General features: G+C 57.8%; 1 protein-coding gene across 1 annotated transcript in view; it reads right to left on the reverse strand.

Moving 5' to 3' along the window:
- The window catches only part of DNAH1 (dynein axonemal heavy chain 1), a 74553-nt gene that overhangs the window by 22960 nt on the left and 33866 nt on the right, over positions 1-17727 (reverse strand). The window contains exons 19-41 of the mRNA XM_070455981.1: positions 17423-17676; positions 16627-16839; positions 14932-15096; positions 13869-13990; positions 13609-13714; positions 12854-13033; positions 11537-11677; positions 10751-10914; positions 10402-10515; positions 9472-9660; positions 9093-9198; positions 8280-8393; positions 7687-7836; positions 6131-6217; positions 5808-5994; positions 4872-4963; positions 4187-4341; positions 3034-3211; positions 2140-2334; positions 1931-2050; positions 1568-1726; positions 1258-1365; positions 9-149 (exon numbers count right to left, since the gene is read on the reverse strand). Of these exons, the coding sequence (XP_070312082.1) occupies positions 9-149; positions 1258-1365; positions 1568-1726; positions 1931-2050; positions 2140-2334; positions 3034-3211; positions 4187-4341; positions 4872-4963; positions 5808-5994; positions 6131-6217; positions 7687-7836; positions 8280-8393; positions 9093-9198; positions 9472-9660; positions 10402-10515; positions 10751-10914; positions 11537-11677; positions 12854-13033; positions 13609-13714; positions 13869-13990; positions 14932-15096; positions 16627-16839; positions 17423-17676 (3440 nt within the window). The remainder of the gene's footprint in view (positions 1-8; positions 150-1257; positions 1366-1567; positions 1727-1930; positions 2051-2139; positions 2335-3033; positions 3212-4186; positions 4342-4871; positions 4964-5807; positions 5995-6130; positions 6218-7686; positions 7837-8279; positions 8394-9092; positions 9199-9471; positions 9661-10401; positions 10516-10750; positions 10915-11536; positions 11678-12853; positions 13034-13608; positions 13715-13868; positions 13991-14931; positions 15097-16626; positions 16840-17422; positions 17677-17727) is intronic.

Below are 17727 nucleotides of genomic sequence, written 5' to 3' on the forward strand. Positions count from 1 at the left end.
GCACTCACGGGCTTGTGGTTGGTGAGCAGCATGTCTAGCAGGTAGGACATCTGGATGGTGTCCATGGTTGGCACGATGATGTTGCAGTAGTTGGTGTCTGGCATCATGGTGAATGTGGTGGAGGAGTCCATCCACTTCACCCAGGCGACCTGGAACCACAGGTGGCACAGGAGGGGCCTGGAACCTCTCCTCGTTCCCGTCCAGGCTGAGTGTACTAAGAGGGCAAGGAGCTGCACTGTCGGGCAAGAGGGTCCAGCAGAGGGGCTGCCTCTGATAGAAATAGGAATCCCTATGCCCTGCTTCATGCCCAGGGTGGGGGACTTCTGGAACAAACCTCCAGGAATGGGGGGCTCTCTGTACACAGCTGCCCAAATGAAGGCTTCACTGCATCCAGTTACCTCCAGTGGGGCCAGTCCCTGGGTCTCTGCATGTGAGAGAAGTCCTCTGGGAACTGGACAACCCAGAATGCAAAGATCTTTGCTGTTGACTTTAGGCTTCCCAAGCCTGTGGGGGTCACAACTGTGGGACTGGCGTCACCTGGATACTGAGAAGTCACCTGGCCCGCTCTCCCCCGCCATCCCCAACTACATGAATCCCTTCACCCACCCACAGCCCTGACTCAACTTGCAGACATCCCTCTCTGTGGTCAAATCAACATGTCCTACTGGGGACGGTACTGATGGTTAGACTCATATGTGTGAGACCCCCAGCAGGACCGTGTGTGGCGACCACCTCTGAGGTGCCTCTCTGGCCACTCCTCCTTCTGGGCTGGGGTCCTGATGCCATGAGAGTAGGTTCATGGAGCCTGTGCTGGCTGAGAGGAGCAATGGGGACACTGAGACAGGCCATGGGGGCTTACTCCTCCACTCTTGGGGAGCCCCACCCCTGGGCAAATGGGGCTCTTAAGTAGGACCAAGTTGATGAATCCCTGGGCTCAGCAGCAACTGGGACAGGCAGTACACATGGTTGGGAAGGGAGGCACTCTGTCATCCCCCAGTCCCAGGCTCAAGGCCAGCTCTGACACCGACTAGCTGGGTATGACTGTTCTGAGCCCCAGTTTCCTTGTTTGGGAAATGGACACATTAGTAACCACCCTGTGGGTCCGTGAGGATTCATGAGATGACGCAAATAACCCCAGCGTGACATCTGTGGCCATCAACAGGGCCTCCTCTCTGCAGCCATTATTCCCTGAGTAGGACAGCCACCACCTGACCACCTCCCTCCCCTCACCCCCTCCCCATGCTGGTCCTCCATCACCTGCTTGCCCTCCTCCTCCTCATCATCATCATCACTGGTGCTGCTGATGCCACCATCCTCCAGCCTGTAATCAAACACCAGCCCCTCCTCTGGGAAAAGCAAGGCCACCTGCAAAGGATCAGGGGCGGGGGGGGCGAGGGGAACCAGGTGATGAGGCCCAGTCACTTATGTGGCTACTTGTCGTCCCTGGGGCCCTGGGCCTGGGGGACAGCCCCAAAACACCCGGCACTCAGCATACACGTCCCAGCCCTTGGAGCCCAGCCCAAGAGGCGTGAGCCCAGCCCAGCCATGAGGGGTGGCTGCCTCTCACGTTTTCTGTCTTCATTTTGATCCTGAGCCAGTGGCTGAAGTTGCTACGGCTGGTGCTGTCCCCCGTGGCGCCCACGCTCCAGATGAGGGAGAAGATGAACCAGGGCTCGATCAGCTCAGGGATGCGGCTCAACTTCTCAGGCGGCATCTTCTTGAGGCCCTGGGGACGGAGGTGGGGACAGAACTGAGCAGCGTGAGGAAGCCACGTCCCTTGGCCTCTGCAGCAGACTGGACGGGGGTGTCCCATGAACCACGTGAGCCAATCCAATTCTCTCTTCCAGGAAGCTGGACTTGGGATTCGGGGCCCTCGGGCCAGGCAAGTGGGGCAGGAGGGAGCAGGCTGCGGTCCACTGCTGAGTCTTACTTCTTTGGGCAGGAAGGGCTTGAAGAAGCAGTCCAGCAGCTTGAGGAGACTCATGGTCAGGTTGCTGTTGGTTGAGGTGATCACCTCCTTCACCAAGGACCGGACGAAAGCGAGGGACTCCTGCAGAGAATGGGCACCCCACTCTTGTGGATGTTGGCCACAGCACCCAGCTGCCCCCACCTGGGCCGGCACACTGTGGCCTCCCTCACCTCCAGGAAGGAGATAAAGAGGGACTTGAACTGTTCCTCGAAGGGCCTGAGTAAGGCAGGGAGACGCCTCAGCCAGCACTCGACGAAGGGCATGAGCCCCAGGATGCTGGGCTCCAGGTACACCATGCCGCAACGGGATACTGTGGCTGGGGAGGCGACTGCCAGGTCTTGCACCTCGAACATCATGGTCATCGCCTGCCACCAACATGAGCTGCATGAGCAGGACAGCTGCTGGCCCCCAGGGCAGGGGAAAGGGCTGCAGGGCCATGGGGAAGGGCTGCCCATCCTGCAACAGCGGGCAGGCCCCAGGGCAGGTGATGGGCCAGGCACAGTGCTGGGGTAGGGGCAAATGCAGGAACCCTTGGCCTTAGCTGATCATGTGGCTCTTGCTGGAGCCTCGGGGAGGAGTCTAAGTCAGGAGATTCCCGGAAGCCCTCAGGCCAGCCTGGGGTCAGGGCATTTTGAGGTCCCTGGAGCCCTTGGGAGATCTGATGGGAACTGTGTGCTCTGCTCCAGAGCCCCAATCTGTGTACACGGACACAGGGTCACACTGGCCTCTGTACCACCTGTACCCCAGACTCCAGGCACATTGCCAGGATGCCTGAGCCAGTCTGGGCTGAAATGGCTGTGAGTGGGCCTGGGAAGCACAGGGCAGCATCGACTAAGACTGAGGTGGTCGTCCTGGGCTGAGAGCATTGCAGAGAGTGGGTCTGCCGCAAGGGAAGCGCCGAGCAGCTGTGCAGCACGTGCCTCAGGTACACGAGCCTGGGGATGGGGAGGAAGCCTCGGCCCAGAGAGGGAAGGGTGGAGGGGATGAGGCTTGGCCAGCCTGGTGTGGCCCCTGGGCCCACCCGGTTGCAGAGGACAGCGGGGTGAGTGGACAGGCGGATGGACCTCTGTGAGCTTGATGATCTCCCCGGAGCTGAGGCACAGCTTCTTGTTGTCGTCCAGCACCGTGTTCATGTTCTCAATCCAGACGGCGTCCACTGGCCCATCGAACATGTACCACTTCTTGCTGGTGTCGGAGGCGATGGCCCCCACCCGGATGAGGGAGGAGAAGATCCCATCTGTCCTGCAGCCACCAGGGAGGAAGGGCCACAAGCACAGCTGGCTCCCAGGGAAACCTGGATCCAGGTTGGTCCTGCTCTGCGTTTTTGTTTTATTTTTTTTGTCTTTAGTACTTTCATTCATTTAAAAGTTACAGTAGGGAAAATAGGACTTTTTGGTATAATATGTAATGAAAATGTGTGGTTATATTCTCTCCCTGCTGTGTTGTGCTTACTCATTCAGTCATGTCTGACTCTTTGCAACCCCATAGACTATAGTCCTCCAGGCTCCTCTGTTCATGGGGCACCAAATGCCAGGGAAGCGGGTGGTTAGAAGGACATTTTTCTGGTCTGGTCCCCAGACCCCAACCTGTCCACACCAGAGCCTGGAGTGGCTGTGATTGAGACCCTTCACCAGCAACGAGGGAAGCCGGACAAGGCCCATGTTCAGAAAGACAGGTGACTGCCCTTCTCCAGTGCCCATTCCCCACTGAGTTCCCAGAACACTGGGACCAAGAAGAAGTTCAAGAAGCAGGAGACTGGAGACTTCTCTGGAGAAACAGAATAGCCCCAGAGAAAAGCTTCTAGTGCTGACTGGTGGGCCTCTAGTCAGCTCCATGCATTTCCCTCTAAAATGCACACCTCGGCCTGGGAGCACAGGCCCCAAAGAGGGACCACCAGCCTCTCGTGGGTACTGACAATAATAGTCAACTTTTCCTGAGTGGTTGCCATGTGCTACACTGTCCCAGCCACTTCCCATTAACAGTGGTGTCATTTTTATCCCAACTTTGCAGGTGAGGGACAAAGGTCCGGGGTGGGGGCAGGGGTGAGGTGGGGCACTCGTTGAGGAAGCACAGTGGTGGCAAGAGTCCCAGGAACTTGGGCTCCAGAGCCAGAGCTCCCAACCTTCCACTCAGCTGGGGGAGGGAGGCAGCCAGGGACCCACAGGGTGCAGAGGTCTCGGAGCAGAGCGGTGCCCGGAAGAGTCTCGGGCCACTCACCACTCATGGGTGAGCAGGTCAAACTCCCCATACAACTGTCCCATTGTGATGGACTTGGGGTTGAGCACGTAGTAGTTGACGGCCTCATACACACCACCGCTGATGGATGGCTGCCCTTTCAGTGACGTCATGGCGGCGGCCAGGACTCTGTAACACTGGGGAAACGGCCAGGCAAGAGTGAGCCTCTGAGCTCCCTGGAGAGCAGGGCTGGCATGGGCTGTGGGCCTCAGGGAGCAGTGGGGTGTTCTAAAGGCCCAGGAGGCACAAGCTGGGGGCCAAGACCCCTGCTGCTGAGGCTGCCCTGCCCTCAGGCCCACACTGTGGGCAATGGGCCACCCAGCTTGGCTCCACTTAAGTTACTCATTTTTTTTCTTTCTTTTTAAAATTGTTATTTTATGTTAGAATATAGAGAATGAATTTATGGTTGCCAGAGGGGAAGGGCGAGGGGGAGCGATAGATTGGGAGTTTGGGGTTGACATGCACACACTGCTATATTTAAAGCAGATAATCAGGGACTGCTCTAGTAGTCCAGCAGCTAAGACTCCACGCTCCCAATGCAGGGGGCCCGGGTTTGATCCCTGGTCAGGGAACTATATCCCACATGATGCAGCTAAGACCTGGCACACCCAGATAAATAAAGTAGAAAACCAACAAGGACCTGCAATACAGCACAGGGAACACTTACGTTACTCTTGCCAGAGCCTGTGGGCCCGACGAGCATGAGGCCGTGCCTCACCACCGTGGTCTCGTAGAGCTGGATACACTTGGTCAGGAATCCTGGAGGGACATGGCGGTGGGGGGGGGGGGGGGGCAGGGGTCAGAGTAGGGGCTTAGATCCTGGCTCTGCCACTAGTTCGTTGTAACCTCTGGTGGGTTACCTCACTCCCCGCACTTCAGTTCCTCATCTGTGAAATGGGGTGGCAGTAGTACCTACCTCATAGAGGCCTGTGAAGCCCTGAGCACAGAGGGTTTGGAGAGCTTCCGGGTTGGTGAGCACCTCCACAGGCTGGGAAGGTGACTCACCCCAACTCCACAGGGACAGACCTCACCCTGTGTAACCCTTCACCCTGCTGTTACCTGTATCCTTTATCACATCCTTTTTTAAACAATAAACCAGCAAACATTCCTGTTTCCCTGAGTTCTGTGAGTTGTTCCAGCAAATGATCAAGCCGGAGGAGGGGGGCATGGGAACCTGTGATTTGTAGCGAAGGAGGACAGAAGCTGTGGGTAACCTGGGGAGACCCCGTACTCGTGACTGGTGTCTGAAGGGGGTGCAGTCTTGTGGAACTCAGCCCTTATCCTGTGGGGTCTGTGCTGACCCTCATTAGTGTCAGATTTGAATTGATCTGTAGAACACTCAGGCGTGTTAGAGAACTGATGAGTTTGAGGTAAAACCCCACACCTCTGGTGTCAGAAGTGTTGAATGTGAGAGTGAAGGCGAAAGAGTTTTTCCTCAACTCCCATCACTTGAAGGGTCCCAGTGGAGACAGGGGCAGAGAGCCCCAGCCTGCAGCATGCTTGGCTGGGCGTGAGGGACCCTGAGGCTGGACTACGAGCCTGGCATAGCCAGACCCAGCCCTCTTCTAGTGCCCACAGGATGTGGGGCAGGGCCAGGGCTCACCGTCCACGTCCTTCAGGTTGCTCTTCTCGCAGGCCTTGCGGATGGCCTTGTCCAGGATGCCGTAGTCAGTATCCTCCTCCTTGATGGTGGGGAACAGGTCAGACACAATCCCAGAGAAGAGCTTGAGGTCCTCCTGCAGGAACTTGGGCACGTTCACGTCTCGGATGGCCCGGAGGCAAATCAGCTCCTGCAGCAGAGGCCCAAGTCAGATGACCCTTGACCCTAAAGCTGCTCTGGAGCCCCCCTGGACCGCCCGTCCCCCCCGGACCCCCGCCACCAGAGCTCCCCTGGAGCCCTCGGGCACCTCTTTGAATGGAGCTCACCTCGTCCATGCTGGGGTTTTCTCGCTTAAGGTTCCCGGCAGCTGAGATCACAGTCTTCACGGCTCTCATCCCAAAGTCATAGTGGTCCTGTCACCACCAAAAAGAAGAGGGGTGGTGGGCACTGTCCCTCTTGGGGCTTCTGGGGAGCACTCAGCCTCCCACCTGACACCTGGCCGGGCCTCATCACCCAGCCCGTAGCTGATGTCACTCCCCCTGCAGGCTGTCAGCGCCCGCTCACACATCGCAGCCTGGGCTGGGCGCTGCAGTTCGTGCTCCTCTGGTGTCTCTGCTTCACTGCCCCAGTCGCTCTCTCCCTCTACCAGAGAGAGCACCCTGCCCGCCTCCTGGACCCTGAGGGTGAGGTGTCTGCCTCGGTCACGGCTCAGTCCCTGCGGGCCCACCCAGCACAGCGCCAAGGGCAGGGAGGCACTCAGGTTTTATTTACATTGAGAATGAAGGAGTTTCCCATCTCTGCCACAAGAAGACTGGCCTCAGTCACTGGTCTTTGAGCTTCCTTCTAACACACATCACCTCTCTCCAGACCCACCCTCTTGACCACACTACCATGGCTTTTCCCACATTTGCCGCTGGGTCCATCTCTTTTCATTATAAAGCAGGTGTGATGGAAATATCAAGCTCACCATTTTGCCCCATGGTGTCAGACTATGAAGCTATATATACCTGGGCCCAACCCACAGACCAGCATGTTTCCCAGAAATCTTGGACTTGGAGCTGGATGCAGAGACTGGGCTTGGCTTCGGGTCATCAGCACTTGGGAAGGGGTGAGTGCTTTCCAGAACCATGCGGGGGATAATGGCTCTGTTACTGGAGATTGGTGGGGTCATTTTTGAAAGCAGATGATTGGAAAGAAGGGTGTGGGGAGCTGCTCTTTTTCCTCATAATAGATCGCTGTTCTTGCCCATGGTTTTCGGTGGGCCCCACCGGGCCAAAGGCAAGTGTAGTCTCGCAAGCCACAGGGATGGGTGTTCCTGCATAAACAGGTCACCTCGAGAGGGCCCGTGAGGGTGACAACAGGGACTTGTTTCTGGGACCATTAGGAAACTAAGCTGGTAGCATGTACGCCCAGAGTCGGGGCTCATCTCTGCTACTGTAAAGGGGCAGTCTGCCTGAGACTGGAGCCCAAACGGAAAGCTCATCCACTAATGCTGCTGCCTGAACCAGTAGCATCTACCCCTAGACATAGGCCCAGCTCACCGAGGGGCAAGCCCTGGTGCTGGGAGGCTCCAGGGGAGGCGGGGCTGGCTATCCCCCTCTGGTCCCATGCAACCTAAGTGCACCTGCTCCCAGCCTTGGTTGTGTGATTCTTGGTCTGTTACTGGTCAACCCTCCCTTGCACCTGCACTAGCTCAGGTGGTCATCTCTTCCTGGCTCCTGCTCCAACTCCCCTGTGCACACGTGAGCCTGGCCAGGCTCCTGACTGCTTCAGACCTCAGTGTCCTCAGCTGAGAAGTGGGGGTGTGATTCCTACCTTCAAGGTTTGCAGGGGGAAGACAGCAGCTCCCAGACCCTGGAACCTGCTCTGGGCAGGATCTCACCTGGGAACTGAGCTGCTCGGAGGACAGCTTGAAGGTGGTCGTGATCTTCTTGGCCAGCACATTGGCCTCGTTGAAGCCAAAGGAATAGAGAGAGATCTCCGCGATCATGGCGTAATCTGGGACCATCATGGCCACAGGCCGGAAGAGTGCCTGGGGCACAGGGTATCTGGGTGAATGGAGAGGCCGACCTCCCTTCCCAGAGCATCACCCACTTTCTGGACTGTCTGGTCCTCAGAAGGCGGCTGCACTGCCCTCCTCCCTGCCAGAACTTGGATCCTCTCTCCACTGCGCCTGACATAGTTGAGGCTTATACTCCCCTGTGGGAGGATCCCTCTGCTCATTAGAAACCAGTCCTCTGTGTTGACTTGAACTTGCCCTTGCCTTCTCCCAGGCCCTGAGGACAAGCCTGGCCCTTCTTCTCCATGGCTGGGGGACCCCTGGGCAGGAGGGCTACCATGGGAAAGCACAGTCCCTGATGTCCAGCAGCTGTGTGTCCCTGCATAAGTGTGTGAGCATCTCTGAGCCCAGGCCACAGCTCCGGTGTTTCCCAGTGCCCTGAGCAGCCTCCCAGACCAACCCAGGCCTGAACTCACCTTCAGGTTATCAGGCAGCTCGGTGCGGCCAGCGTATCCCGGATTCATGGTAATAAACACAGCACAAGACGGCACGAGTGGGATCTCGACGCCTTCAAACATGAAGCGTTCCACCTGCGAAAGTAGGGAGGGGTTGGCATACCCGTCCCATGCTCTGGATGGTCCCCTCATCCCATTGATGGTCCTGGCTATAATGGATCAGCCTGGACTGACCCCTGACCATGGATTGGCTCGTCTCCCAGGATCTGGCCTAAGACTTCTGGTCCCAGTACCACCTCTGGCCTCCCAGGTCCCAGCTCCCTGCAGTCTTCACACATCTACTTCCACCCCCATTTCCCGACACTGATTCTCCGGAGACCTGGGCAAGCTCAGCCCTGACTAAGACCCAGGGCCCTACTGGGGCTGGGGCACCTTCCAGTCTCCCAGTTCTTGTACCCAGGAGAAGACCTCTGCCCAGCCTGAACAAAGCTAGGAGGACAAATGGCTAGGGCTTTCCATGAGGGTCAGGTGTGCAGAGGGACTGCTTTGTCCACTGCAGCTTGTCCTGGGAGCTGTACCCAGGGTGGGGTAAGGAGATGGGGCTCCCTGGTTGGCTACAGAAGTCCCCTCACAGATAGCTCTGCTAGGTGGCTGGGGGAGTGCCCAGTTCCCTGTGAGATGAGAGAGGCTGGGCTCAGGGCAAGCCCCAGCACCTGGCTTCCCATCCCGCCAGTGTAGGGTGGTTGCAAGGCAGCATGGGCCGGGTGGGTACAGTTGAAGTGAAAAGGTGGTCGGTCACAGGAGACATGGAGGGAAGGCTCCCCCAGAGCTCACCCGCTGTTGCTGTGCCTTCTGGATGGTGGTGATCTGCTGGGCCACCACAGACAGCACCTCGATATCAATGCGATTGAACTCATCAAAGCAGGCCCAGGCGCCAGCACTGAGGGGAAAACATCGTGGGGGCATATCAGTTCAGAGCCTCCCCCACCAGTCACCTCCAAGGGCCCCTGCCAGCTGCTGGGGAGGAGACCACTGCTGCCTCTGTGGCCATCTTGGCCAGCTCAGCCACAGCCCCACCAGCCGTACCCCTTCCCAGTGCTGCCAGGGGCCGGGCCTCGACTCCTGTTGCCCCACCCCACCCCCCTCCACCACCCCGCCAGGCTCCTCTTGGGGGCAGGGTCCCCGCGAGAGCCACCCGCACACCCAGCCTCACCTGGCCAGGCCCTTGAAGAACTTGCCCATGGCCATGAAGTCGAGCTGGTCGGAGCAGTTGAACACAACCGTCTGGATGGCCAGGGCCTTGCCCAGGTCTTTCGTGGTTTCCGTTTTCCCTGTGCCGGCCGGGCCAGCTGGGGCGCCCCCAAACTTGAGGTGCAGGGCCCCAGTCAGGGTCAGGTAGCACCTGAGGGGGTGAGAGGTGACGGGCGTGGCTCTGCACCTTCTCAGGAGGCCCACAGGCTCGAGAGAGCCCCGCCCTCCGCCGTCTTGGGCCCCGTGGAGGGGTGACTCCTGCCCCTCCGCGTGCTGAGGGTCCCAAGCACTCCCAGCCCTGGCTGCGGGGAACAGGGCTGGAGCCCTCAGCCACCTGACCGGCACTCCCCACCCCGTGGCCCTGCAGCGCTTGGCTCAGGGACCTGCCAGGATGGCTGACCTGTGTTCACCCTTCCTTTTTTTCCTCAAAACCCAGCTTGAGAATCCAGTTGCTACTAAATACAGGCAGCCAGAGGAAACAATAGAGTGCTTTAGAAGAGAAGTGATCACTTTGTCAAGGGACTTGCCCCCCACCCCACCCCGTTTCTCTCAAGATCAGTTGCTCTGTCATGTTGAAAGGAAGATCTGACTGATAAAATTAGTAAAACCCACACCCATTTGATGCACCACACAGGTGCTAAGAGCTTTACACGGCAGCTCAAGAAACTCTCCTGACCACCTGGAGGAGGCTGCAGAGGAAACTGAGGCACAGGGGGCTTGAGCCACCTGCCCAAGGTCATGGAGCCCATGACGAGCAAGAGACAGTTAAAAAAAGCTCAAAGCCAAGCTCCTAACATTTGATTGTCTGGTTAATCACAGATGAACTGCACTGTGGGTCCTGGATTCCTGGGCCAGCCAGTGTGGGAGGGGGTGTGGGGAGGGGGGTGCTCACCTGTCTGTGAGGGGCGTAATCACCAGCCTACCGCTGTTGCCAAGGTACTCATAGCCATAGATGAACTCGGCATTCACAGCCCGGATGTACAGGTTGTTATTCATCCAGTAGTACCTGGCATTGCAGGGAGATGGGTTCCCAGGGCATGTGGACCACAGGCCACTGGGTGGGGTATGTGATTGAGGAGAGGTGTTTCTTTGGGGGAAATGAGGGCATCAAGGCACCTGGCTTCCCCCGGGCATCAAGGTCAGCTCCAGCCTCTTGTAGCTGACTCTCCACCCTGCCCTGCCCCTTCCTGCTGCTGCCCTGGCCTCGGGATGGATGTGGCCGCACTGCCTGCCCCCCTCACCTCAGCTGTGAGATCCACTCAAAGTCATGCACGCTGACCACGTTCTCCTGGACCAGCTTGTTCACCACATCCTTGGCGTGGACCTCAATGACGATTAGAGCCGACAGCACAGCTCGCTGCATGCGGGACAGACTTCCCCGCACCAGTGCCACCAGGTCACTGAGCTGCAGGAGCCAGGGGACACCATCAGGGATGGGCAGGGCCATGCTGCAGGCAGGCTTTCCCTGCCTTGCTCAGGGGTAGGCTTCCGCCAGCAACAACCCCTCTCTTCTGGGGGCTTCTGATGGTCTGGGACGGGCAGGGTGCAGGGACCAGGCAGAGAAGGGTAGGCAGGGCATTGGTCACATGGGAAGTCTGGCAGGGATTTCATTAACAATGGAGGCACACACATGCATCCATCTTCCCACTGTGTACAGTGTCCAGGGTCAGGAAGGGGCCTGGCGAGGAGCCTGAGAAAGGAGCGTGGTGAGGAGCCAGTGCACAGGGCGAGGGCAGAACACAGGACAGCCCAGGAGAGCTCCAGGTAGGAGGCTCCCACCCTGACCTTCAGGAGAGGGGCACCCACCTGACCTCAGCACTCCCGTTAGAGCCCCCCATCCCTCCCACTGGTGTCTGGTCATGAGACACTCATTTCAGGGGTGTCTGACCCTCTACTCTTTGGCTCCAACCCCAGGCCCTCTTCCAGGATCAAGACATGACGAAGCTCCTGGAGGGACTGAGCTGCCTCAGGGTGTGGGGTGTTGGTGGGGAGCAGATGGTGACCCCCCACCCCGCCTTAAGTCTCACCTGCTGGGCGAGCTGGGGGAACAGCCGGCTGCTGAGGTTGCCAGCCTCCAGGGCCTCTTCCACCTCTAAGGTCCAATAGGTCTGACACCCGGCGATGGTCACCTGGCCAGGCCAGTTCAGAACCCACTGAGTCCTGAGCATCTGGGAAGACAACACAGGTAGGGCTGACCCAGGCAGCTGTCAGCACCGACCCTGCACTGTCTTTCCCTTAGAGGTCATCTGTGCTTCTGAGCTCAAAATTCCACCTCAAGGGCAGGGAAGTCTTTTAAACTTCGGGCCTCTCAGGTTGGGCAGAGTCATCACTTCCTCTGTCGTAGAGACCTGGAAGCGGAGGGGTGGGAGCCCAGGATTGGGAAACATACATCCTGGGTTCACATCCTGACTGCCACCTGTGAATCACAGACCCTTTGGGCAGGAAACATCTCTCAGCTGCTTTGTAGGATAAGGCTTAACCCTGAGGATAAGGGGTTCAGCTCCACCATCAGTGGTCAGCCGCTGATGCTGGGGCGGAGAGAGGCCATGGGGAGACGTCCCAGCCCAGGGGCTGGCACACAGTGAGTGCTCAAGACATACCAATAGCAACTGATTATGACTAGGAACCAGTCTCACTTTTTGGAGGGTGTTTTCAGATTCCTCCCTCTGCTCCCAGAGACACTCTGGCTGACTGAGAGCAACAGCAGTCAAGGCTATAGTCTGAGGATGAGGCAGGTGCCAATTGCAAACTGGCACTTGCCAAGAGTATTACCAACGACTGAACAACAAAGGCATTTGCCACCTGCCTCTGTGGAGATTGCACCCTATGCTGCTGCAGCTGTTGACCTTCAACACCCCGTGAGGGGGTTCAGGGTGGAGTGAGGCACTCTGGGCTCCAGGGAGCCTGGTGGGATGAGTATTTAGATAGGAGGATATTTTCAGGAACAGATTTTATGATCCCAGTCATTGCATCTCCTCATTATCTAGAAAAGCACTAAATCCCTTCATGATGACGACAGATCCTCATGACTCGGAGAAAACTTCTTGCAAAGTAAGCGCTTGACTGCATTAAGCGCCTGCTTCACCAAAATTGTATATACTGAGCTTCCCCCACTGCCTCTTTGGAGCATCTCTCAGAGCTGTCTGAGGTGCTGGCCTCCCGGGCTGTAGTCCTCATTTTGCCCCAAATAAAACTTAACTCGCAACTCTCAAGTTGTGCATCTTTTTTAGTCAACACAGGCAGGTAACCCAGCCCTGATGATGGAGCAGAAAGGCGCTGAGCAAAGAGCCAGTGGAAGGATGAGCAGGCTGGGAGGCTGCGCTGGGAGGGGTGGCGTGGCTCACCGTGGGGTAGGCCTTGATGGCCCTCTCGATGATGTCCCGCACGCTGGCCTTCATGCTGCTTTCCACCTCCCGCAGCCAGTCCTCCACGTTGCTGGACGGGTAGATGGAGAAGGACAGCCGCACCTCCTCACCCTCCGCCGAGTACATATGTGTGATCTCCAGGTCCTCCTGGAACAGCAGCTGTGGGCGGGGGACAGGGAGCAGTGAGAGTGGGGTGAACCTCAGTGTGTCCAGAGGCCCTGCCCACCAGAGCCCCAGCGTGGACCCCGCCTGTGTCCTCCACTTTCAGAAGGTGGCTCTCGCCTTTGGAAGACAGCTCCCCTTGGCTGGACCTCCCCTGATTCTTCGTGGGCAGGACGGATCTGCCTGCTGCAGTTGTGGCCCCGCCCACTCGGGGAAGGAGGCTAAGCCTGCCCTGCGAGTGCCCCCACATTCCCCCCTCCCAGAGGCCTGTGAGGCCTCCCTTGTAGATGAAGATGAGGACAAGGGGATTCAGAAGCCTCTGACCTCTTGGGTTTCTCAGCCTAGCCAGCACCTCAGTGAATTGCAGGGGGGCCGGGGCACCCCTGGATGAGCTGGGAGCAAGAGCTCCCCAACCCTGAGCTGAGGCAGCTGAGCCTCCTCCCACAGGCCCCAGAGATGTCTCTGAAGGCCTGGGAACTCATTCCCTGCTGAAAAGACTTGGAGTGAGAGAAGAGGTATTCTCCCTGGGATGGTGCCCTCAGGGCACCTGAGCCCTTGGCCCAGCTACCCACCTGGGCGATGTTCTCGAAGCACTTGCGCAGGTGGGGCTGTACGGCGGTGGGGTCCTTTGTCTGGGACAAGATCTCGAGCAGCTCGTCATCAGACAGGAAGTAGAATCTGCCAGGGAGACGGGGGTGAGGGCCGTCAGGCAGCCCTGTGTCCCAGCTGTCCCGGTACTACTGACACCCCTGCCCCCCAGCCTGGCAGGGTACTGGGCCCCAGCCTCGAGGGCAGGCGGGAGCACAGCAGGCGTGGGCCAGGCATCCCCGACCTGGGGAAGGCACTCCGCTTGGTCTCCAAGTATTCGCTGAGGCCTTTCTGCACCATGTCCAGCAGCTTGTTGCAGTCCCGCAGGCTGTCCAGCAGCCTCTGGTCAGAGCACACGTTGATCACCTGTGTGGCCCAGGTCAAAGACAAACTGAGAGTGAGTGTGGTCCAGCTGGGAGGCAGCAAGGTGGGCTCAGAGAAGGACCCACACATGCTTCCTAGAGACTCTCAGTGAGCCTGGGAAGACAGAGGGGCAGGAAAATTGCCCTAAGCCAGGGGCCGCCTCCATAATTCAAAAAGACACATGTACCCCAATGTTCATTGTAGCACTATTTACAATAGCCTAGGTGGAGCTAGTGGTAAAGAACCCGCCTGCCAATGCAGGAGACATTAGAGACGTGAGTTTGATCTCTGGGTCGAGAAGATGCTCTGGAGGAGAGGATGGCAACCCACTCCAGTATTCTTGCCTGGAGTATCCCATGGACAGAGGAGCCTGGTGGACTACAGTCCATGGGGCCACAAAGAGTTGGACGTGACTGAAGCGACTTAGCACAGGGGCTGCCTCCATCACTTGTGAGCCCCACAGGAAAAAAGTCTATGATTAAAAACTAGTGTTGGAATTCTCTAGTGGTCTCTAGTGGTTAAGAATCTGCCTTGAAATGCAGGGGACACAGGTTTGATCCCTGGTCAGGGAACTAAGATCCCACATGCTAAAGGGCAATTAAGATCCAGTGCAACCAAATAAGTAAATGAATATTAAAAACAAGCAAGCAAAAAAAACAAAACAAAACAAAACTACAGTTAACCAAAGCCAAGGAATTTGATTTGCTGCAGGACTTGTCAGGTCCTTTAAAAATACTAATGGGGACCGCAAATCTCCAAGAGGAAAAACCATCAACTGCTGTGTTTCTGAGGTGTGTCTCAAGACTGGGGAGCCCACGCAGGGGGACAACGGCCAAGACCAAAGCCTTGGACTTGTCCTCCAATCTTTCTTGCTCAGGGAGAGATGAGACCAGGAACTTCTGCAGTGTCCCAACTGCCCTCCTCCCATCCCCGTGTGAGCTTGCCTCCCGGTTCTCGTAGGCATTCTTCATGATCTTCCTCCAGATCCGCTCCATTGTCTGGTAGCGCTTGCTCTCCACCGGCAACTGCCGGTTGATGTCCTCGGAGCTGAAGATGGGCTCCAGGTAGAGCCAAGCCCTCTGACAGTTCAGCCACTCCTCCAGCACCTCCTGGACAGAGTGTGGACTGTCAGGGCCTGGGGTTCAAGTTGGGTCCTGTCCCCCCTGACCCAGACATTTTACCCCACTACAGTTCTGGGCAGAGCACTGAGCACCAGAGCCTGTGTCCACGGGGAAATTTCTAGGTGGCGCTGTCAGTCACAGTACTCCAGGGAACAAAGAGGCTGCATGGATGCCTGCCTTCCAGGGAAACCCCAAGTCCCCCATAGGATGTCCAGGCCTCCAACAGAGCCAGGGGAGCTGCTCTTCCTATGACAGAACCACACCCCAAGCAGCACACCATGAGGAAACAATAAAGAGCCCGGTGCATGGAAGTCCAAACTAGTCTCCTCTCCTGGGAGGACTCTGGGTCTATGACCCCAAGATTCTTTGAGGTGTACTGGGACTTGAGCTTGAGATCCCCTAAAATACTCTCTAAAACATCAGTGCACAAGTGAGCCCTCTTCAAGTCACCTTCTGCTCTTGCCTCCACAATCCCCTTTCTGAATTTGTCTCTTCCCTTTCCCCATCAGTGCAAACTCATTCATTCATTCATGAGTCCGTTCTCTTCTTCACGAGCTGTGTGCTGTGTCAGGCCCAGGTCAGGCCCATGTGGGCTCCAGAGGAAACAGAGGAGAGGGTGGTCCCCGCCTTCAAGGAGCCCACCATCCTCTGAACAGCCAGTTATGCCTCTGAATCACTGAGGGCCCAGCATGTGTGATGGGCTCTGTAAGGGGCACCGACCAGAAGCCTCGATGGGAACACCCCACAGGCAGGGGGTGGTGGGGGAGTCCCTGAGGGCTGCTTGATGCTGATCCCTGGAGGAGATGGGACTCCAGGACGAGAGGACAGCAAAGGACAGAGACCCAGGGACAATGCTGATGATCTCAGGCCTCTCTGGGTGACCCAAAGAACAGAGAGGCAGGTCTTCCTCTCTCAGCTTCTGGCCTTCACTGGAGGTCTTTGAATAGCTACCAGGAAGGCCCCCAGAAGGAGTTTCTGGGATCACACTAGTAGGCCTGGGCCTGGAATGACCTCAGGGCTCTGCAGATAGCCCCTGGCCTTGAGAGTCCTAAAGAACAGTGATCCCCAGTGCCCTGGCGCCCTCACCCCAAGGTGGCTCCAAACGAGACAGGAGTGGGAGTAGGAAGCTCAGCGAAGAGTGGGAAGGGACACTGAGGAGCTTCAGACCTTGTGCTGTCCAGCCCAGAAGAGCCCCAAGCCTGGAGGTCCTAGCTGTCCCAAGCCTAGGCAGCACTCAGGGTCTGGGGGCAGCTCTCGTGCTCCTCTTCAAGGGCAGCTTTGGACCACACTCTGGCCCCACCCCCATGTCCTGAACTGCCAGCTCTAGCAGGCCAACCTCAGAGATGGACAGCCCCATCCTAGTCCCCCTCCTCTGACTGAGGGGCCTGTCAGAGAGCCAGGAGCTGGGCAAACCTGGGCAAGGCACTTCACTGCTTCCAGCCCCACCAGAACACCATAAGGGGCCACCTTGGGACAGGGCACTGGGAGGGTGGGGGAGGAGAGGGCAGGAAGGCCCACCTGGGTCAGCTTCAGCTTGGTCTCCCAGGAGTTGATGCGTTGCTCAAAGGGCTTCTTGTAGGGTGAGAAGGACATGCTCTGGGTCATGACGATGTGGTCATCGAGTAGCTGTGAGGCCTCGTCTGGGCTCTTGAGGATGTAGGTGTCCGTCTCCTTGTAGGGCATCACGTTGAACAGGATGGTGGACCACTCCTTCTCCATCTTGTCCAGAGCCTGGGGGTGGGGGGGAGGGTGGTACAAGGCAGAGGCTGGGTCCCCAGAAAGAGCTGGCCCATACTGAGCAGCACTGGGCAGGGAAGGGCAGGCTTTGCTCAACCAGGACCTTCAGTCAAGCCCCCTCGGTAAACTTGCATCCTGTCTAGTCAACAAGCCCCCCATGGGCCCTCGTCGGAATCCAGGGCAGATTCGCTCTCACACGCTCTCATGTGTGTACAGGTATGCTGGGTGGCAGCTAAGTCACTGGATAGGAGCTCTGGTCCCAGTTCCAGCCCTTACTGGCTAGGCCGCCTTGGCCGATTGCTGAACCTCTCTGAGCCTTAATTTGCTCACCTGCTAAGTGAGGCAACATTCTCAGCACATTCCTGAAGGAGGAATAACTCGAGAGGAATAACTGCGTCATAACGGGGCTGGTGGACACTGTGCCGAGCACGTCACACACACATTATTAACGCACTCAATAAGATGCAGCTCATCCCTGGGTTGGGGGACCCCAGGGATGGGGCCCAGGACTGTCACCTTCCCACGCCATTGGGCAGCATGTGGGTGGGGCAGGGAGGCCCTGCCGGGGGCTGCCCACCTGCTCGATGGCATACTCCTTGCCAGCCACCTCAGCCACCTTGCTGATGCTCTCGATGTGGTCCTGCAGGTTCATCTCGAGGCAGCGGGCGAAGGTCAGGTTGGCCTTGGGCCTGACATTAATGTTGATCTCACTGGACAGCAAGTCCCAGTGCCGGTTCCTCATGCCAGGGTTGCGCAGCCCCTGGATCAGTGGGATGTATGGCTTGAACTCCTCGATGCGGGCCCGGATGTCTAAGGCCACGTCCTGGCAGGCTGCAGGGCAGGGCGGGCAGGGGTGAGAGGCAGCAGGCCGAGGCAGGGTGG

The sequence above is a fragment of the Odocoileus virginianus genome, chromosome 26 (assembly GCF_023699985.2).
Source record: "Odocoileus virginianus isolate 20LAN1187 ecotype Illinois chromosome 26, Ovbor_1.2, whole genome shotgun sequence".
Lineage (NCBI taxonomy): Eukaryota > Metazoa > Chordata > Mammalia > Artiodactyla > Cervidae > Odocoileus > Odocoileus virginianus.